Raw genomic sequence first — 23,701 nt, 5'->3', positions numbered from 1 at the left:
CTCGTGAACAAGACTCCTAGGTACTTGAACTCCTCCACTTGGGGCAGGGTCTCCTCCCCAACCCGAAGATGGCACTCCACCCTTTTCTGGGCGAGAACCCTGGACTCGGTCTTGGAGGTGCTGATTCTCATTCTGGTCGCTTCACACTCGGCTGCGAACCGATCCAGTGAGAGCTGAAGATCACGGTCAGATGAAGCCATCAGGACCACATCATCTGCAAAAAGCAGAGACCTAATCCTGCAGCCACCAAACCGGAACTCTATCATTTTATTGTAATATATTCAGAATCCGTTTGTTCTATTTTTGGCCTATGTTAAAATTCCCAGTTTTTTTTCCTCAAATTCCGGACGTTGGAAAGTGGATTGTTTTCTTTCCACCGTGCGGTGTTTCTACAGTCAGGTTTCATCTCTGCCAGGCAGCCAAGACCTCCTTCCTTCCCTCTTTGTCAGGCATGCTGTGTGGTGCACCTGCCCTCCTCAATGATGCATCCGGGGGGGCGCCTCGTCTTTGTCTGTGACCAAAAGCACCGGCGGATCACAGCAAACATCCCTTTTCCTGCTGACTTTCCACGAGGCCTCACACATTTGTAGCTCGCCATCTCTCTGAGAGCCGCCTCTATGGAGGGACCCCTCTTCTCGGAATGAAAGACATGGTCTAGACACTTCTGAAATATACATTTCAACACACAGGGACCCGGGCTGCTTCGACTTAAAGAAGCCGGGAGAGAGAAAAAAAAGCGAAGAATTTCAAAGTCCACCGGCGTGTCCTCAGTCAATATCCGGCACTGTGGCGCTGCTTTATTTATGAAGGTGGCGCTTTCATCTTCAGGACTGTTGTCTGTCAGACACATCAAGTGTCCGCACGCCCTCCCGCTCCATTCTTAACACGCGTTATCATGACAATGCACGCATGTTTGATGAACAATATTGTGCAACAAGCGGCAGAACTAAGTGATCACAGTGTAGTTTTCCTCATAAATACAGATCACTCGCCGGCTTATCCTTCATTCTTTTTCATCCTCTATTCTTTTTGGGCTGCACCAGAAGACGAAGGGAACATCTAAAATAAATGTTGTCCGTCTAATTGCCATTAGCGGCGGGGCAGAGGGAGCCGCCGGGGGCCCTTATTGGCGCTCTTCATCTTTAAGTCAACAGCAGTCATCCGAAAGGTTCAATATGGCTTTTCTCATTAATGGCCAAATCCATGGTGAGCAGCACCGCACTTTCTACTAAGTCCCCGGGCAAGACTCCCCTCTTATTTCATTGAATGTCACTCCAACAGGACAAGCTCACATTTATTCAGCCAGTCTGGCCTCGGGCTGTGGTCCACCAGGGGAGACAAGGACATTTACTTACACCAAAGTCTTTGCCTGAGCGTTGCATCATCTGTTTGCTGAAGAAAATGACTACATCTCTGAAACACAAAAAAAACTATATACCGTATTTTTCGGATTATAAGTCGCTCCGGAGTATACGTCGCAACGGCCGAAAATGCATAATAAAGAAGGAAAAAACATGTATATATCGCACTGGAGTATAAGTCGCATTTTGGGGGAAATTTATCCGATCAAATCCAACACCAAGAATAGACATTTGAAAGGCAATTTAAAATGAAAGCTGCAAGCAGCGATGGACGGGACCGACTTTTGCTGTTGTTTCCTGCCTTTACCCATTCAACATATCTTTACCTGCACTTTACCTACCTTCCCTGCATCCTGGGGTCACACGTGTGCTTCTTTCTTTCACCCATACAGGGGGGCCAAAAAGTATTTAGTCAGCCAGCGATTGTGCAAGTTCTCCCACTTCAAAGGATGACAGAGGTCTGTCATTTTCATCATAGGTACACTTCAACTGTGACAGACAGAATGTGGAAAGAAATCCAGGTATTCACATTGTAGGAATTTTAAAGAATTTATTTGTAAATGATGGTGGAAAATAAGTATTTGGTCAACCATTCAAAGCTCTCACTGATGGAAGGAGGTTTTGGCTCCAAATCTCAGGATACATGGCCCCATTCATTCTTTCCTTAACACGGATCAATCGTCCTGTCCCCTTAGCAGAAAAACAGCCCCAAAGCATGATGTTTCCACCCCCATGCTTCACAGTAGGTATGGTGTTCTTGGGATGCAACTCAGTATTCTTCTTCCTCCAAACACCACCAGTTGAGTTGATACCAAAATGGATACATGGATGATACAGCAGAGGATTGGGAGAATGTCATGTGGTCAGATGAAACCAAAATAGAACTTTTTGGTATAAACTCAACTGGTGGTGTTTCCTGCCATCACCCAGTCAACATATATTTACCTGCACGTTACCTACCTTCTCTGTATCCTGGAGTCAAACTGCTGCCTCCTTCTTTCACCCAGTCAGCATATATTTACCTGCACGTTACCTACCTTCTCTGTATCCTGGAGTCAAACTGCTGCCTCCTTCTTTCACCCAGTCAACATATATTTACCTGCACGTTACCTACCTTCTCTGTATCCTGGAGTCAAACTGCTGCCTCCTTCTTTCACCCAGTCAACATATATTTACCTGCACGTTACCTACCTTCTCTGTACCCTGGAGTCAAACTGCTGCCTCCTTCTTTCAACCAGTCAACATATCTTTACCTGCACGTCACCTACCTTCTCTGTATCCTGGAGTCAAACTGCTGCCTCCTTCTTTCACCCAGTCAACATATATTTACCTGCACGTTACCTACCTTCTCTGTATCCTGGAGTCAAACTGCTGCCTCCTTCTATCACCCAGTCAACATATATTTACCTGCACGTTACCTACCTTCTCTGTACCCTGGAATCAAACTGCTGCCTCCTTCTTTCACCCAGACAACATATCTTTACCTGCACGTTACCTGCCTTCTCTGTATCCTGGAGTCAAACTGCTGCCTCCTTCTTTCACCCAGTCAACATATATTTACCTGCACGTTACCTACCTTCTCTGTATCCTGGAGTCAAACTGCTGCCTCCTTCTTTCACCCAGACAACATATATTTACCTGCACGTTACCTACCTTCTCTGTATCCTGGAGTCAAACTGCTGCCTCCTTCTTTCACCCAGTCAGCATATATTTACCTGCACGTTACCTACCTTCTCTGTATCCTGGAGTCAAACTGCTGCCTCCTTCTTTCACCCAGACAACATATATTTACCTGCACGTTACCTACCTTCTCTGTATCCTGGAGTCAAACTGCTGCCTCCTTCTTTCACCCAGTCAACATATATTTACCTGCACGTTACCTACCTTCTCTGTACCCTGGAGTCAAACTGCTGCCTCCTTCTTTCACCCAGACAACATATATTTACCTGCACGTTACCTACCTTCTCTGTATCCTGGAGTCAAACTGCTGCCTCCTTCTTTCACCCAGTCAACATATATTTACCTGCACGTTACCTACCTTCTCTGTATCCTGGAGTCAAACTGGTGCCTCCTTCTTTCACCCAGTCAACATATATTTACCTGCACGTTACCTACCTTCTCTGTATCCTGGAGTCAAACTGGTGCCTCCTTCTTTCACCCAGTCAGCATATATTTACCTGCACATTACCTACCTTCTCTGTATCCTGGAGTCAAACTGCTGCCTCCTTCTTTCACCCAGACAACATATATTTACCTGCACGTTACCTACCTTCTCTGTATCCTGGAGTCAAACTGCTGCCTCCTTCTTTCACCCAGTCAACATATATTTACCTGCACGTTACCTACCTTCTCTGTATCCTGGAGTCAAACTGCTGCCTCCTTCTTTCACCCAGTCAACATATCTTTACCCGCGTAGTACTTAACTTCTCTGTATCCTGGAGTCAAACTGCTGCCTCCTTCTTTCACCCAGTCAACATATCTTTACCTGCACGTTACCTACCTTCTCTGTATCCTGGAGTCAAACTGCTGCCTCCTTCTTTCACCCAGTCAACATATATTTACCTGCACGTTACCTACCTTCTCTGTATCCTGGAGTCAAACTGCTGCCTCCTTCTTTCACCCAGTCAGCATATATTTACCTGCACGTTACCTACCTTCTCTGTACCCTGGAATCAAACTGCTGCCTCCTTCTTTCACCCAGTCAACATATATTTACCTGCACGTTACCTACCTTCTCTGTATCCTGGAGTCAAACTGCTGCCTCCTTCTTTCACCCAGACAACATATATTTACCTGCACGTTACCTACCTTCTCTGTATCCTGGAGTCAAACTGCTGCCTCCTTCTTTCACCCAGACAACATATATTTACCTGCACGTTACCTACCTTCTCTGTATCCTGGAGTCAAACTGCTGCCTCCTTCTTTCACCCAGTCAACATATATTTACCTGCACGTTACCTACCTTCTCTGTACCCTGGAATCAAACTGCTGCCTCCTTCTTTCACCCAGTCAACATATATTTACCTGCACGTTACCTACCTTCTCTGTATCCTGGAGTCAAACTGCTGCCTCCTTCTTTCACCCAGACAACATATATTTACCTGCACGTTACCTACCTTCTCTGTATCCTGGAGTCAAACTGCTGCCTCCTTCTTTCACCCAGTCAACATATATTTACCTGCACGTTACCTACCTTCTCTGTACCCTGGAATCAAACTGCTGCCTCCTTCTTTCACCCAGTCAACATATATTTACCTGCACGTTACCTACCTTCTCTGTATCCTGGAGTCAAACTGCTGCCTCCTTCTTTCACCCAGACAACATATATTTACCTGCACGTTACCTACCTTCTCTGTATCCTGGAGTCAAACTGCTGCCTCCTTCTTTCACCCAGTCAACATATATTTACCTGCACGTTACCTACCTTCTCTGTACCCTGGAATCAAACTGCTGCCTCCTTCTTTCACCCAGTCAACATATATTTACCTGCACGTTACCTACCTTCTCTGTATCCTGGAGTCAAACTGCTGCCTCCTTCTTTCACCCAGTCAACATATATTTACCTGCACGTTACCTACCTTCTCTGTACCCTGGAATCAAACTGCTGCCTCCTTCTTTCACCCAGTCAACATATATTTACCTGCACGTTACCTACCTTCTCTGTATCCTGGAGTCAAACTGCTGCCTCCTTCTTTCACCCAGACAACATATATTTACCTGCACGTTACCTACCTTCTCTGTATCCTGGAGTCAAACTGGTGCCTCCTTCTTTCACCCAGACAACATATCTTTACCTGCACGTTACCTGCCTTCTCTGTATCCTGGAGTCAAACTGGTGCCTCCTTCTTTCACCCAGTCAACATATATTTACCTGCACGTTACCTACCTTCTCTGTATCCTGGAGTCAAACTGCTGCCTCCTTCTTTCACCCAGTCAACATATCTTTACCTGCACGTTACCTACCTTCTCTGTATCCTGGAATCAAACTGCTGCCTCCTTCTTTCACCCAGACAACATATATTTACCTGCACGTTACCTACCTTCTCTGTATCCTGGAATCAAACTGCTGCCTCCTTCTTTCACCCAGTCAACATATATTTACCTGCACGTTACCTACCTTCTCTGTATCCTGGAGTCAAACTGCTGCCTCCTTCTTTCACCCAGTCAACATATATTTACCTGCACGTTACCTACCTTCTCTGTATCCTGGAGTCAAACTGCTGCCTCCTTCTTTCACCCAGACAACATATATTTACCTGCACGTTACCTACCTTCTCTGTATCCTGGAGTCAAACTGGTGCCTCCTTCTTTCACCCAGACAACATATCTTTACCTGCACGTTACCTGCCTTCTCTGTATCCTGGAGTCAAACTGGTGCCTCCTTCTTTCACCCAGTCAACATATATTTACCTGCACGTTACCTACCTTCTCTGTATCCTGGAGTCAAACTGCTGCCTCCTTCTTTCACCCAGTCAACATATCTTTACCTGCACGTTACCTACCTTCTCTGTATCCTGGAATCAAACTGCTGCCTCCTTCTTTCACCCAGACAACATATATTTACCTGCACGTTACCTACCTTCTCTGTATCCTGGAATCAAACTGCTGCCTCCTTCTTTCACCCAGTCAACATATATTTACCTGCACGTTACCTACCTTCTCTGTATCCTGGAGTCAAACTGCTGCCTCCTTCTTTCACCCAGTCAACATATATTTACCTGCACGTTACCTACCTTCTCTGTATCCTGGAGTCAAACTGCTGCCTCCTTCTTTCACCCAGTCAACATATATTTACCTGCACGTTACCTACCTTCTCTGTACCCTGGAATCAAACTGCTGCCTCCTTCTTTCACCCAGACAACATATCTTTACCTGCACGTTACCTGCCTTCTCTGTATCCTGGAGTCAAACTGCTGCCTCCTTCTTTCACCCAGTCAACATATATTTACCTGCACGTTACCTACCTTCTCTGTATCCTGGAGTCAAACTGCTGCCTCCTTCTTTCACCCAGACAACATATATTTACCTGCACGTTACCTACCTTCTCTGTATCCTGGAGTCAAACTGCTGCCTCCTTCTTTCACCCAGTCAACATATATTTACCTGCACGTTACCTACCTTCTCTGTATCCTGGAGTCAAACTGCTGCCTCCTTCTTTCACCCAGACAACATATATTTACCTGCACGTTACCTACCTTCTCTGTATCCTGGAGTCAAACTGCTGCCTCCTTCTTTCACCCAGTCAACATATATTTACCTGCACGTTACCTACCTTCTCTGTACCCTGGAGTCAAACTGCTGCCTCCTTCTTTCACCCAGACAACATATATTTACCTGCACGTTACCTACCTTCTCTGTATCCTGGAGTCAAACTGCTGCCTCCTTCTTTCACCCAGACAACATATATTTACCTGCACGTTACCTACCTTCTCTGTATCCTGGAGTCAAACTGCTGCCTCCTTCTATCACCCAGTCAACATATATTTACCTGCACGTTACCTACCTTCTCTGTACCCTGGAATCAAACTGCTGCCTCCTTCTTTCACCCAGACAACATATCTTTACCTGCACGTTACCTGCCTTCTCTGTATCCTGGAGTCAAACTGCTGCCTCCTTCTTTCACCCAGTCAACATATATTTACCTGCACGTTACCTACCTTCTCTGTATCCTGGAGTCAAACTGCTGCCTCCTTCTTTCACCCAGACAACATATATTTACCTGCACGTTACCTACCTTCTCTGTATCCTGGAGTCAAACTGGTGCCTCCTTCTTTCACCCAGACAACATATCTTTACCTGCACGTTACCTGCCTTCTCTGTATCCTGGAGTCAAACTGGTGCCTCCTTCTTTCACCCAGTCAACATATATTTACCTGCACGTTACCTACCTTCTCTGTATCCTGGAGTCAAACTGCTGCCTCCTTCTTTCACCCAGTCAACATATCTTTACCTGCACGTTACCTACCTTCTCTGTATCCTGGAATCAAACTGCTGCCTCCTTCTTTCACCCAGACAACATATATTTACCTGCACGTTACCTACCTTCTCTGTATCCTGGAATCAAACTGCTGCCTCCTTCTTTCACCCAGTCAACATATATTTACCTGCACGTTACCTACCTTCTCTGTATCCTGGAGTCAAACTGCTGCCTCCTTCTTTCACCCAGTCAACATATATTTACCTGCACGTTACCTACCTTCTCTGTATCCTGGAGTCAAACTGCTGCCTCCTTCTTTCACCCAGTCAACATATATTTACCTGCACGTTACCTACCTTCTCTGTACCCTGGAATCAAACTGCTGCCTCCTTCTTTCACCCAGACAACATATATTTACCTGCACGTTACCTACCTTCTCTGTATCCTGGAGTCAAACTGCTGCCTCCTTCTTTCACCCAGACAACATATATTTACCTGCACGTTACCTACCTTCTCTGTATCCTGGAGTCAAACTGCTGCCTCCTTCTTTCACCCAGTCAACATATATTTACCTGCACGTTACCTACCTTCTCTGTATCCTGGAGTCAAACTGCTGCCTCCTTCTTTCACCCAGACAACATATATTTACCTGCACGTTACCTACCTTCTCTGTATCCTGGAGTCAAACTGCTGCCTCCTTCTTTCACCCAGTCAACATATATTTACCTGCACGTTACCTACCTTCTCTGTATCCTGGAGTCAAACTGCTGCCTCCTTCTTTCACCCAGACAACATATATTTACCTGCACGTTACCTACCTTCTCTGTATCCTGGAGTCAAACTGCTGCCTCCTTCTTTCACCCAGTCAACATATATTTACCTGCACGTTACCTACCTTCTCTGTACCCTGGAGTCAAACTGCTGCCTCCTTCTTTCACCCAGACAACATATATTTACCTGCACGTTACCTACCTTCTCTGTATCCTGGAGTCAAACTGCTGCCTCCTTCTTTCACCCAGACAACATATATTTACCTGCACGTTACCTACCTTCTCTGTATCCTGGAGTCAAACTGCTGCCTCCTTCTATCACCCAGTCAACATATATTTACCTGCACGTTACCTACCTTCTCTGTACCCTGGAATCAAACTGCTGCCTCCTTCTTTCACCCAGACAACATATCTTTACCTGCACGTTACCTGCCTTCTCTGTATCCTGGAGTCAAACTGCTGCCTCCTTCTTTCACCCAGTCAACATATATTTACCTGCACGTTACCTACCTTCTCTGTATCCTGGAGTCAAACTGCTGCCTCCTTCTTTCACCCAGACAACATATATTTACCTGCACGTTACCTACCTTCTCTGTATCCTGGAGTCAAACTGCTGCCTCCTTCTTTCACCCAGTCAGCATATATTTACCTGCACGTTACCTACCTTCTCTGTATCCTGGAGTCAAACTGCTGCCTCCTTCTTTCACCCAGACAACATATATTTACCTGCACGTTACCTACCTTCTCTGTATCCTGGAGTCAAACTGCTGCCTCCTTCTTTCACCCAGTCAACATATATTTACCTGCACGTTACCTACCTTCTCTGTACCCTGGAGTCAAACTGCTGCCTCCTTCTTTCACCCAGACAACATATATTTACCTGCACGTTACCTACCTTCTCTGTATCCTGGAGTCAAACTGCTGCCTCCTTCTTTCACCCAGTCAACATATATTTACCTGCACGTTACCTACCTTCTCTGTATCCTGGAGTCAAACTGGTGCCTCCTTCTTTCACCCAGTCAACATATATTTACCTGCACGTTACCTACCTTCTCTGTATCCTGGAGTCAAACTGGTGCCTCCTTCTTTCACCCAGTCAGCATATATTTACCTGCACGTTACCTACCTTCTCTGTATCCTGGAGTCAAACTGCTGCCTCCTTCTTTCACCCAGACAACATATATTTACCTGCACGTTACCTACCTTCTCTGTATCCTGGAGTCAAACTGCTGCCTCCTTCTTTCACCCAGTCAGCATATATTTACCTGCACGTTACCTACCTTCTCTGTATCCTGGAGTCAAACTGCTGCCTCCTTCTTTCACCCAGACAACATATATTTACCTGCACGTTACCTACCTTCTCTGTATCCTGGAGTCAAACTGCTGCCTCCTTCTTTCACCCAGTCAACATATATTTACCTGCACGTTACCTACCTTCTCTGTACCCTGGAGTCAAACTGCTGCCTCCTTCTTTCACCCAGACAACATATATTTACCTGCACGTTACCTACCTTCTCTGTATCCTGGAGTCAAACTGCTGCCTCCTTCTTTCACCCAGTCAACATATATTTACCTGCACGTTACCTACCTTCTCTGTATCCTGGAGTCAAACTGGTGCCTCCTTCTTTCACCCAGTCAACATATATTTACCTGCACGTTACCTACCTTCTCTGTATCCTGGAGTCAAACTGGTGCCTCCTTCTTTCACCCAGTCAGCATATATTTACCTGCACGTTACCTACCTTCTCTGTATCCTGGAGTCAAACTGCTGCCTCCTTCTTTCACCCAGACAACATATATTTACCTGCACGTTACCTACCTTCTCTGTATCCTGGAGTCAAACTGCTGCCTCCTTCTTTCACCCAGTCAACATATATTTACCTGCACGTTACCTACCTTCTCTGTATCCTGGAGTCAAACTGCTGCCTCCTTCTTTCACCCAGTCAACATATCTTTACCCGCGTAGTACTTAACTTCTCTGTATCCTGGAGTCAAACTGCTGCCTCCTTCTTTCACCCAGTCAACATATCTTTACCTGCACGTTACCTACCTTCTCTGTATCCTGGAGTCAAACTGCTGCCTCCTTCTTTCACCCAGTCAACATATATTTACCTGCACGTTACCTACCTTCTCTGTATCCTGGAGTCAAACTGCTGCCTCCTTCTTTCACCCAGTCAGCATATATTTACCTGCACGTTACCTACCTTCTCTGTACCCTGGAATCAAACTGCTGCCTCCTTCTTTCACCCAGTCAACATATATTTACCTGCACGTTACCTACCTTCTCTGTATCCTGGAGTCAAACTGCTGCCTCCTTCTTTCACCCAGACAACATATATTTACCTGCACGTTACCTACCTTCTCTGTATCCTGGAGTCAAACTGCTGCCTCCTTCTTTCACCCAGACAACATATATTTACCTGCACGTTACCTACCTTCTCTGTATCCTGGAGTCAAACTGCTGCCTCCTTCTTTCACCCAGTCAACATATATTTACCTGCACGTTACCTACCTTCTCTGTACCCTGGAATCAAACTGCTGCCTCCTTCTTTCACCCAGTCAACATATATTTACCTGCACGTTACCTACCTTCTCTGTATCCTGGAGTCAAACTGCTGCCTCCTTCTTTCACCCAGACAACATATATTTACCTGCACGTTACCTACCTTCTCTGTATCCTGGAGTCAAACTGCTGCCTCCTTCTTTCACCCAGACAACATATATTTACCTGCACGTTACCTACCTTCTCTGTACCCTGGAATCAAACTGCTGCCTCCTTCTTTCACCCAGTCAACATATATTTACCTGCACGTTACCTACCTTCTCTGTATCCTGGAGTCAAACTGCTGCCTCCTTCTTTCACCCAGACAACATATATTTACCTGCACGTTACCTACCTTCTCTGTATCCTGGAGTCAAACTGCTGCCTCCTTCTTTCACCCAGTCAACATATATTTACCTGCACGTTACCTACCTTCTCTGTACCCTGGAATCAAACTGCTGCCTCCTTCTTTCACCCAGTCAACATATATTTACCTGCACGTTACCTACCTTCTCTGTATCCTGGAGTCAAACTGCTGCCTCCTTCTTTCACCCAGTCAACATATATTTACCTGCACGTTACCTACCTTCTCTGTACCCTGGAATCAAACTGCTGCCTCCTTCTTTCACCCAGTCAACATATATTTACCTGCACGTTACCTACCTTCTCTGTATCCTGGAGTCAAACTGCTGCCTCCTTCTTTCACCCAGACAACATATATTTACCTGCACGTTACCTACCTTCTCTGTATCCTGGAGTCAAACTGGTGCCTCCTTCTTTCACCCAGACAACATATCTTTACCTGCACGTTACCTGCCTTCTCTGTATCCTGGAGTCAAACTGGTGCCTCCTTCTTTCACCCAGTCAACATATATTTACCTGCACGTTACCTACCTTCTCTGTATCCTGGAGTCAAACTGCTGCCTCCTTCTTTCACCCAGTCAACATATCTTTACCTGCACGTTACCTACCTTCTCTGTATCCTGGAGTCAAACTGCTGCCTCCTTCTTTCACCCAGACAACATATATTTACCTGCACGTTACCTACCTTCTCTGTATCCTGGAGTCAAACTGCTGCCTCCTTCTTTCACCCAGTCAGCATATATTTACCTGCACGTTACCTACCTTCTCTGTATCCTGGAGTCAAACTGCTGCCTCCTTCTTTCACCCAGTCAACATATATTTACCTGCACGTTACCTACCTTCTCTGTATCCTGGAGTCAAACTGCTGCCTCCTTCTTTCACCCAGTCAACATATATTTACCTGCACGTTACCTACCTTCTCTGTATCCTGGAGTCAAACTGCTGCCTCCTTCTTTCACCCAGTCAACATATATTTACCTGCACGTTACCTACCTTCTCTGTACCCTGGAATCAAACTGCTGCCTCCTTCTTTCACCCAGACAACATATCTTTACCTGCACGTTACCTGCCTTCTCTGTATCCTGGAGTCAAACTGCTGCCTCCTTCTTTCACCCAGTCAACATATATTTACCTGCACGTTACCTACCTTCTCTGTATCCTGGAGTCAAACTGCTGCCTCCTTCTTTCACCCAGACAACATATATTTACCTGCACGTTACCTACCTTCTCTGTATCCTGGAGTCAAACTGCTGCCTCCTTCTTTCACCCAGTCAACATATATTTACCTGCACGTTACCTACCTTCTCTGTATCCTGGAGTCAAACTGCTGCCTCCTTCTTTCACCCAGACAACATATATTTACCTGCACGTTACCTACCTTCTCTGTATCCTGGAGTCAAACTGCTGCCTCCTTCTTTCACCCAGTCAACATATATTTACCTGCACGTTACCTACCTTCTCTGTACCCTGGAGTCAAACTGCTGCCTCCTTCTTTCACCCAGACAACATATATTTACCTGCACGTTACCTACCTTCTCTGTATCCTGGAGTCAAACTGCTGCCTCCTTCTTTCACCCAGTCAACATATATTTACCTGCACGTTACCTACCTTCTCTGTATCCTGGAGTCAAACTGGTGCCTCCTTCTTTCACCCAGTCAACATATATTTACCTGCACGTTACCTACCTTCTCTGTATCCTGGAGTCAAACTGCTGCCTCCTTCTTTCACCCAGTCAACATATATTTACCTGCACGTTACCTACCTTCTCTGTATCCTGGAGTCAAACTGCTGCCTCCTTCTTTCACCCAGTCAACATATCTTTACCCGCGTAGTACTTAACTTCTCTGTATCCTGGAGTCAAACTGCTGCCTCCTTCTTTCACCCAGTCAACATATCTTTACCTGCACGTTACCTACCTTCTCTGTATCCTGGAGTCAAACTGCTGCCTCCTTCTTTCACCCAGTCAACATATATTTACCTGCACGTTACCTACCTTCTCTGTATCCTGGAGTCAAACTGCTGCCTCCTTCTTTCACCCAGTCAGCATATATTTACCTGCACGTTACCTACCTTCTCTGTATCCTGGAGTCAAACTGCTGCCTCCTTCTTTCACCCAGTCAACATATATTTACCTGCACGTTACCTACCTTCTCTGTACCCTGGAGTCAAACTGCTGCCTCCTTCTTTCAACCAGTCAACATATCTTTACCTGCACGTCACCTACCTTCTCTGTATCCTGGAGTCAAACTGCTGCCTCCTTCTTTCACCCAGTCAACATATATTTACCTGCACGTTACCTACCTTCTCTGTATCCTGGAGTCAAACTGCTGCCTCCTTCTTTCACCCAGTCAACATATATTTACCTGCACGTTACCTACCTTCTCTGTACCCTGGAATCAAACTGGTGCCTCCTTCTTTCACCCAGACAACATATCTTTACCTGCACGTTACCTGCCTTCTCTGTATCCTGGAGTCAAACTGCTGCCTCCTTCTTTCACCCAGTCAACATATATTTACCTGCACGTTACCTACCTTCTCTGTATCCTGGAGTCAAACTGCTGCCTCCTTCTTTCACCCAGTCAGCATATATTTACCTGCACGTTACCTACCTTCTCTGTATCCTGGAGTCAAACTGCTGCCTCCTTCTTTCACCCAGACAACATATCTTTACCTGCACGTTACCTACCTTCTCTGTATCCTGGAGTCAAACTGCTGCCTCCTTCTTTCACCCAGTCAACATATATTTACCTGCACGTTACCTACCTTCTCTGTACCCTGGAGTCAAACTGCTGCCTCCTTCTTTCACCCAGACAACATATATTTACCTGCACGTTACCTACCTTCTCTGTATCCTGGAGTCAAACTGCTGCCTCCTTCTTTCACCCAGTCAACATATATTTACCTGCACGTTACCTACCTTCTCTGTATCCTGGAGTCAAACTGGTGCCTCCTTCTTTCACCCAGTCAACATATATTTACCTGCACGTTACCTACCTTCTCTGTATCCTGGAGTCAAACTGCTGCCTCCTTCTTTCACCCAGACAACATATATATACCTGCACGTTACCTACCTTCTCTGTATCCTGGAGTCAAACTGCTGCCTCCTTCTTTCACCCAGTCAACATATATTTACCTGCACGTTACCTACCTTCTCTGTATCCTGGAGTCAAACTGCTGCCTCCTTCTTTCACCCAGTCAACATATATTTACCCGCACATTACCTACCTTCTCTGTATCCTGGAGTCAAACTGCTGCCTCCTTCTTTCACCCAGTCAACATATCTTTACCTGCACGTTACCTACCTTCTCTGTATCCTGGAGTCAAACTGCTGCCTCCTTCTTTCACCCAGTCAACATATCTTTACCTGCACGTTACCTACCTTCTCTGTATCCTGGAGTCAAACTGCTGCCTCCTTCTTTCACCCAGTCAACATATATTTACCTGCACGTTACCTACCTTCTCTGTATCCTGGAGTCAAACTGCTGCCTCCTTCTTTCACCCAGTCAGCATATATTTACCTGCACGTTACCTACCTTCTCTGTATCCTGGAGTCAAACTGCTGCCTCCTTCTTTCACCCAGTCAACATATATTTACCTGCACGTTACCTACCTTCTCTGTACCCTGGAGTCAAACTGCTGCCTCCTTCTTTCAACCAGTCAACATATCTTTACCTGCACGTCACCTACCTTCTCTGTATCCTGGAGTCAAACTGCTGCCTCCTTCTTTCACCCAGTCAACATATATTTACCTGCACGTTACCTACCTTCTCTGTATCCTGGAGTCAAACTGCTGCCTCCTTCTTTCACCCAGTCAACATATATTTACCTGCACGTTACCTACCTTCTCTGTACCCTGGAATCAAACTGGTGCCTCCTTCTTTCACCCAGACAACATATCTTTACCTGCACGTTACCTGCCTTCTCTGTATCCTGGAGTCAAACTGCTGCCTCCTTCTTTCACCCAGTCAACATATATTTACCTGCACGTTACCTACCTTCTCTGTATCCTGGAGTCAAACTGCTGCCTCCTTCTTTCACCCAGTCAGCATATATTTACCTGCACGTTACCTACCTTCTCTGTATCCTGGAGTCAAACTGCTGCCTCCTTCTTTCACCCAGTCAACATATATTTACCTGCACGTTACCTACCTTCTCTGTACCCTGGAGTCAAACTGCTGCCTCCTTCTTTCACCCAGACAACATATATTTACCTGCACGTTACCTACCTTCTCTGTATCCTGGAGTCAAACTGCTGCCTCCTTCTTTCACCCAGTCAACATATATTTACCTGCACGTTACCTACCTTCTCTGTATCCTGGAGTCAAACTGGTGCCTCCTTCTTTCACCCAGTCAACATATATTTACCTGCACGTTACCTACCTTCTCTGTATCCTGGAGTCAAACTGCTGCCTCCTTCTTTCACCCAGTCAACATATATTTACCTGCACGTTACCTACCTTCTCTGTATCCTGGAGTCAAACTGCTGCCTCCTTCTTTCACCCAGTCAACATATCTTTACCCGCACATTACCTACCTTCTCTGTATCCTGGAGTCAAACTGCTGCCTCCTTCTTTCACCCAGTCAACATATCTTTACCTGCACGTTACCTACCTTCTCTGTATCCTGGAGTCAAACTGCTGCCTCCTTCTTTCACCCAGTCAACATATATTTACCTGCACGTTACCTACCTTCTCTGTATCCTGGAGTCAAACTGCTGCCTCCTTCTTTCACCCAGACAACATATATTTACCTGCACGTTACCTACCTTCTCTGTATCCTGGAGTCAAACTGCTGCCTCCTTCTTTCACCCAGTCAACATATCTTTACCCGCACATTACCTACCTTCTCTGTATCCTGGAGTCAAACTGCTGCCTCCTTCTTTCACCCAGTCAACATATCTTTACCTGCACGTTACCTACCTTCTCTGTATCCTGGAGTCAAACTGCTGCCTCCTTCTTTCACCCAGTCAACATATATTTACCTGCACGTTACCTACCTTCTCTGTATCCTGGAGTCAAACTGCTGCCTCCTTCTTTCACCCAGACAACATATATTTACCTGCACGTTACCTACCTTCTCTGTATCCTGGAGTCAAACTGCTGCCTCCTTCTTTCACCCAGACAACATATATTTACCTGCACGTTACCTACCTTCTCTGTATCCTGGAGTCAAACTGCTGCCTCCTTCTTTCACCCAGTCAACATATCTTTACCCGCACATTACCTACCTTCTCTGTATCCTGGAGTCAAACTGCTGCCTCCTTCTTTCACCCAGTCAACATATCTTTACCTGCACGTTACCTACCTTCTCTGTATCCTGGAGTCAAACTGCTGCCTCCTTCTTTCACCCAGTCAACATATATTTACCTGCACGTTACCTACCTTCTCTGTATCCTGGAGTCAAACTGCTGCCTCCTTCTTTCACCCAGACAACATATATTTACCTGCACGTTACCTACCTTCTCTGTATCCTGGAGTCAAACTGCTGCCTCCTTCTTTCACCCAGACAACATATATTTACCTGCACGTTACCTACCTTCTCTGTATCCTGGAGTCAAACTGGTGCCTCCTTCTTTCACCCAGTCAACATATATTTACCTGCACGTTACCTACCTTCTCTGTATCCTGGAGTCAAACTGCTGCCTCCTTCTTTCACCCAGTCAACATATATTTACCTGCACGTTACCTACCTTCTCTGTATCCTGGAGTCAAACTGCTGCCTCCTTCTTTCACCCAGACAACATATATTTACCTGCACGTTACCTACCTTCTCTGTATCCTGGAGTCAAACTGCTGCCTCCTTCTTTCACCCAGACAACATATATTTACCTGCACGTTACCTACCTTCTCTGTATCCTGGAGTCAAACTGGTGCCTCCTTCTTTCACCCAGTCAACATATATTTACCTGCACGTTACCTACCTTCTCTGTATCCTGGAGTCAAACTGCTGCCTCCTTCTTTCACCCAGTCAACATATATTTACCTGCACGTTACCTACCTTCTCTGTATCCTGGAGTCAAACTGCTGCCTCCTTCTTTCACCCAGACAACATATATTTACCTGCACGTTACCTACCTTCTCTGTATCCTGGAGTCAAACTGCTGCCTCCTTCTTTCACCCAGACAACATATATTTACCCGCGTAGTACTTAACTTCTCTGCATTGTGTGGTCACGCTGGTGCTTCCTGCTTTTAAGCGGCCATCTTGAGACGGCAGCAGCATTAGCGCAGAAGTTCTTTGAAAGCTCGTAAAATCAAAACCGGAGCAGTTAGAAAAACTCTTTCCGCAACTTTTAATCAGAAGGGTTCTTTCCTGTGCGAGTTTGAAGCCGACACAACAAACGCGCTCAGAGGAGATAATGTTTGAAAAAAGGTGATGGCTTTTTACAAAACTTTTGTTTTGAAGGGGGGATTGCCAACTTCCTGTTCATTTTTGGTGAAGGATGTCAATGAATGAAATGTAGGTCTAAGTGAGACCTAGGACATTCCTAGCGGAAGTTACGAGCAGTTTTGTCTGCGTTTTCTTCCTAAGAGCATTTTTGTCTGTGTTTTTTTCCTAGGGGGCGCTAAAGCGCAATTTTGAGTTTTGGGGTTTTTTTTTTTTTTTCATTAGATCGGAATTTTTGCCAGTCCTGATGTGTGTGTCCGGTTTGGTGAGTTTTGAAGCATTTTAAAGGGGTCAAATTACAGCTCAAAGAGGCAAAAATTAAATGTTTTAGGAAACTTTTTTTGAAGTTTTTTTTTTGCCAACTTCCTGTTGATTTTTGCTGAAGGGGGTCAGTGTATGAAATCTAGATCTAAGTCAGACCTACATAGAGGCTTTGTTTCATGTCTCTACGACATTCCTAATGGATGTTACAAGCAGTTTTGTCTGTGTCTTTTCCTAGGGGGCGCTAGAGCGCTATTTTGAGTTTTGGGTTTTTTTTTTTTTAATTAGATCGCAATTTTTACCAGTCCTGATGTGTGTGTTGGATTTGGTGAGTTTTGAAGCATGCTAAGGGGGTCAAATTACAGCTCAAAGAGGTGGTGGTATAAAAATAGTAAAACCTTAGAAATACAATATGGTCCTCGGTCCCTAATAAATAACAACAGGCTGAATAAGTGTAGGTTATATGAGGCATAAATAAGCAACTGCTATGTTAACCTAACATATTATGGTAAGAGTCATTCAAATAACTAGAACATATAGAACATGCTACTAGTTTACCAAACTATCTCTCACTCCTAATCCATAAATCTTCTTCCTGGATGTCACTTCTAAACAACTCTGCCAACTCCAAAGGTATGCGCCGCTTCCTTTTTGTAGTTTCCTGCTGCATATTTCACTACATCCAGCTTGTAGTCTGCACTACATGATCTCCTTTTCAACGCCATTTTTGTTCAGCCCTTCTCACTTTTTATAAGTTATCGCCAACGATGAAATGATCCATTTTAATAGCAACGGCAGTAGCATATAGCAGTTAGCATCCCATGACCCACAATGCACTTCTGCCATGACCCTCCCCTGCCGAATTCTTATTGGCTGACGTGTGTGTGACGATTGCTGACATTTTCTTCGTCTCTTTTGCGAATGAGATAAATAATATTATTTGATATTTTACGGTAATGTGTTAATCATTTCACACATAAGTCGCTCCGGAGTATAAATCGCACCCCCGGCCAAACTATGGAAAAAAAACGCGACTTATAGTCCAAAAAATAAAGTACTGCATCCTTTCCTTTTTCTTTCCGGAATATTTCACTCTCCTTCTTTCTGGTTCGTCCAAACGTTGGCCTGAAGCTGTTTTGTTCTCATTATCCCGCATCCACATTGTAAGAATACCATTAAACAAGACAACTATCGTATGTTCGGAACATAAGGCCTACTTGTCACTTGTCACTTGTCACCAGACTCTGCTCATAACTTTTATGGAGAGAATTTCTAGGCACAGTCAAGGCGTTGAGGGGTTCCGGTTTGGTGGCTGCAGGATTAGGTCTCTGCTTTTTGCAGATGATGTGGTCCTGATGGCTTCATCTGACCAGGATCTTCAGCTCTCACTGGATCGGTTCGCAGCCGAGTGTGAAGCGACCGGAATGAGAATCAGCACCTCCAAGTCCGAGTCCATGGTTCTCGCCCGGAAAAGGGTGGAGTGCCATCTCCGGGTTGGGGAGGAGACCCTGCCCCAAGTGGAGGAGTTCAAGTACCTAGGAGTCTTGTTCACGAGTGGGGGAAGAGTGGATCGTGAGATCGACAGGCGGATCGGTGCGGCGTCTTCAGTGATGTGTCGATCCGTTGTGGTGAAGAAGGAGCTGAGCCACCTATGGTCATGAGCTTTGGGTCATGACCAAAAGGACAAGATCACGGGTACAAGTGGACAAAATGAGTTTCCTCCGCCGTGTGGCGGGTCTCTCCCTTAGAGATAGGGTGAGAAGCTCTGCCATCCAGGAGGAACTCAAAGTAAAGCCGCTGCTCCTCCACATGGAGAGGAGCCAGATGAGGTGGTTCGGGCATCTGGTCAGGATGTCACCCGAACGCCTCCCTAGGGAGGTGTTTAGGGCACGTCCAACCAGTAGACCCAGGACACGTTGGGAAGACTATGTCTCCCGGCTGGCCTGGGAACGCCTCGGGATCCCCCGGGAGGAGCTAGACGAAGTGGCTGGGGAGAGGGAAGTCTGGGCTTCCCTGCTTAGGCTGCTGCCCCCGCGACCCGACCTCAAATAAGGGGAAGAAGATTGATGGATGGATGGAAGGCGCACTTAAAATCCTTTCAATTTCGACAGTGCGCCTTTACAACCGGGTGCGCCTAATGTACAAAATAATTTTAGCTGTGCTTACAGACCTCAAAGCTATTTAATTTGGTGCATGGTGAAATGATAAGTGGGACCAGTAGAAGGCAGTCACACATAAGAGATAAGTGTGACCAGTAGATGGCAGTCACACGTAAGAGACACGTGGAGACTGCAATATGTGTCAGTTTCAAACACTGGTGACATCTATTAAACAGACAAGAAGCAAGGAATCATGCGAAGACAGAGTTCACTTTAGCTCAATGAGGAGAGACGTTTTGGGCTGGACTTAAGTTACAGAAACAAGCTACGCTCCTCTTCTTATTCGGGAGGTCCCTGGTTGCATCACAGACGCCGCCTCTCAAAGGAGTGGCCACACATTTCATGCAAAGCAGCTTCCAGTACGCACAATACGTGACGTAATGTGCTGGGGCCTTGTGATTGACTTATCTCTGCTTCGTTGAGGTCCTTGAAGTCCTTGGCCGTTAGTGGGCTAAGACAAACTAAATATCTGCGGCGAGGCGAGGCAACCGTAATAGTGAGAGTCCAGTCCATAGTGGATCTAACATAATAGTGAGAGTCCAGTCCATAGTGGATCTAACATTATAGTGAGAGTCCAGTCCATAGTGGATCTAACATAATAGTGAGAGTCCAATCCACAGTGGGGCCAGCAGGAGATCATATTGAGTGAAGACAGATCAGAAGCACAGAGACATCCCCAAATTATGCCCAGATGAGTGGTCCACCCTGGGTCCCGACTTTGGACAGCTAGTTCTTCTGTGGTCACCAAAGGAGAGGGAGGCAGGGCAGAAAAGAAACGGCAGATCAACTCGTCTACAAGGGGGGGTCCATTTAAAGGCTAGAGTCACTCTAACATTGTGGTTAGAGTATCCGCCCTGAGATGAGTAGGTTGTGAGTTCAAACCCCGGCCAAGTCATACCAAAGACTATAAAAATGGGAGCCATTACCTCCCTGCTTGGCACTCAGCATCAAGGCTTGGAATTGGGGGTTAAATCACCAAAAATGATTCCCGGGCGCGGCCACCGCTGCTGCTCACTGCTCCCCTCACCTCCCAGGGGGTGAACAAGGGTGATGGGTCAAATGCAGAGAATACTTTCACCACACCTAGTGTGTGTGTGTGTGTGTGTGTGTGTGTGTGTGTGTGTGTGTGTGTGTGTGTGTGTGTGTGTGTGTGTGTGTGTGTGTGTGTGTGTGACAATCATTGGTACTTCAACAAATGAGTTTTAAGGTACTTCTACTGAGGTAGCATCTCTGCTACCAGGAGAACATTCCAGAGTACCGGAGCCCCAATAGAAAACGCTCTATAGTCCGCAGACTTTATTGAGTATCACTAATAAGCCGCAGTTCTTAGAACACGGCACACTGCACCTCTGTCGGAAGCTGAAAAATCAAAGATGTCAGCATTCCTGCTAACAGAAATGAGGAGTGACGTAGGATGCATTTAGTTAGAATCCCAACATCTGCTGCAGCGCGGCTCTCGTGCCTCTTTAGGGAATTATTGTCGGCAGGCAAACACGTCTGTCACCCGCACCAGGCCCCCCCACCCCCAACATTCCTTGATGACAGTCTACTAAGCAGTGTCGATGTTGATTCAAAACCTGGTTTGTCAGCCGGGGGGGGGGGGGGCGCCAAGTCCCACTATTTCTCGCCAGGGATCGCCATTTAATATGTTGCCTGTTGGGATGCATCTTTAATTCCTTGACCATCTCCGTGGTGTATTTAGTTGTCTTAATGGCTGTCATGGCCGCTTGCTGCACGCCGCCCGCCGGCCTTGAATCCTCGCCCGTCTTCTCCTGCACGGTCATTCACGCCCAACAATGTCCTAACTGTGCAGAGCCAGCCACGCCGAGAGAGACGCGGGCATGAAAAAGCAGCTGCTGGACGACCTGAAGACCAGGCTGAAGTTCCTGCAAGAGATGGAGAAGAGTTCCCGCAGCCAAGTGGAGGAGTCGGAGAAGAAGGTGCCTCAAGATGCATGACAATCACTAAACTAATGAGTGACCACTTTAGAACTGCAAAGAATAAGGTAGTCAGAGATGCTGGTTAACATTTAAAGCAGGGGTCACCAACACCAGGTCGCCCGTAAGGACCAGATGAGTCGCCCGCTGGCCTGTTCTAAAAATAGCTCAAATAGCAGCACTTACCAGTGAGCTGCCTCTATTTTTTAAACTTTATTTATTTACTAGCGAGCTGGTCTCACTTTGCTCGACATTTTTAATTCTAAGAGAGACAAAACTCAAATGGAATTTGAAAATCCAAGAAAATATTTTAAAGAGTCGGTCTTCACTTGTTTAAATAAATTCATTTATTTTATTTACTTTGCTTCTTATAACTTTCAGAAGGACAATTTTAGAGAAATAATACAACCTTAAAAATACTTTTAGGATTTTTAAACACATACACCTTTTTAAACTCCTTCCTCTTCTTTCCTGACAATTTTAATCAATGTTCAAGTAGATAAATGTTTTTTATTGTAAAGAATAATAAATACATTTTAATGGAATTCTTCATTTTAGCTTCTGTTTGTTCGACGAAGAATATTTGTGAAATATTTCTTCAAACTTATTAAGATTAAAATTTAAAAAAAATATTCTGGCAAATTTAGAAAATCTGTAGAATAGAATTTAAATCTTATTTCAAATTCTTTTGAATTTCTTTTAAAATTTTTGTTCTGGAAAATCTAGAAGAAATAATGATTTGTCTTTGTTAGAAATATAGCTTGGTCCAATTTGTTATATATTCTAACAAAGTGCAGTTTGGATTTGAAACTATTTAAAACATGACATCAAAATTCTAAAATTAATCTTAATCAGGAAAAATTACTAATGATGTTCCATAAATTATTTTTTTTATTTTTTTCAAAAAGATTCGAATTAGCTAGTTTTTCTCTTCTTTTTTTCGGTAGAATTTTGAATTTTAAAGAGTGTAAATTGAAGATAAACCATGTTTCAAAATTTAATTTTCATTTTTTTTTGTGTTTTTTCCTCTTTTAAACCGTTCAATTAAGTGTTTTTTTCATCATTTATTCTCTACAAAAAACCTTCCGTAGAAGAAAAAAAAATGTACAACGGAATGACAGACAGAAATACCAATTTTTTTTTTTTACATTTATCCGTTTCCATATATATATATATATATATATATATATATTATATATATATATATATATATGTATATTGAACTAGAACTTTGTTGTAAAAATCTCCTTCCACGTCTGTCCCTTTTGATTGATTGATTGAAACTTGTATTAGTAGATTGCACAGTACAGTACATATTCCGTACAGTTGACGACTAAATGGTAACACCCCAATAAGAGTTAACGCCTCGGGATCCCCCGGGAGGATCTGGACTAAGTGGCTGGGGAGAGGGAAGTCTGGGCTTCCCTGCTTAGGCTGCTGCCCCCGTGACCCGACCTCGGATACGCGGAAGTCTGGGCTTCCCTGCTTAGGCTGCTGCCCCCGCGATCCGACCTCGGATAAGCGGAAGAAGATGGATGGATGGATGGATGGATATACTAGCACCGGTATACCGTACAACCCTACTTAGTTTTAGAAATAGCAGCAGCCGAGGATGCAGGTGCATGTACGAGCCAGTCTGCCCCACAACAAGAGATTAGAGAAAAATAAGGAACTCATTGACCACAACTTTGAACGTCAACGGAATAAAAATGGCGGACTGGCGCAAAGCTCTCTGGTAAATCTCGAACATATATGAAGATATTCATTGACGTAAGTAACTCGGGACTTATGGGGATCCAAATAAACAAAAAGAGGTGCCGACAGATAAGAAAACTTGGTTTTTGAATACTGACCCCGGATGGACAAGAGATCCCTCTGTGATCTGTTGACTTCCCGATGAACGGGACTCTCACATTATCTCACATTAGGGGACGACATGGCGAAGTTGGGAGAGTAGCCATGCCAGCAATCTGAGGGTTCCTGGTTCAATCCCCACCTTCCACC

General features: G+C 45.2%; 1 protein-coding gene across 1 annotated transcript in view; it reads left to right on the top strand.

The window, feature by feature from the left end:
• cntln (centlein, centrosomal protein) overlaps nt 1–23,701 on the top strand; it is a 429,542-nt gene that overhangs the window by 247,258 nt on the left and 158,583 nt on the right. Inside the window, 1 exon segment of the mRNA XM_061880275.1 lies at nt 21,574–21,700. Within this exon segment, the coding sequence (XP_061736259.1) occupies nt 21,574–21,700 (127 nt within the window).

This window comes from Nerophis ophidion, linkage group LG20, assembly GCF_033978795.1.
Source record: "Nerophis ophidion isolate RoL-2023_Sa linkage group LG20, RoL_Noph_v1.0, whole genome shotgun sequence".
Classification (NCBI taxonomy): domain Eukaryota; kingdom Metazoa; phylum Chordata; class Actinopteri; order Syngnathiformes; family Syngnathidae; genus Nerophis; species Nerophis ophidion.
The sequence above is the reverse complement of the archived record's forward strand: the minus strand, read 5'-3'. Positions and strand labels throughout refer to the sequence as shown.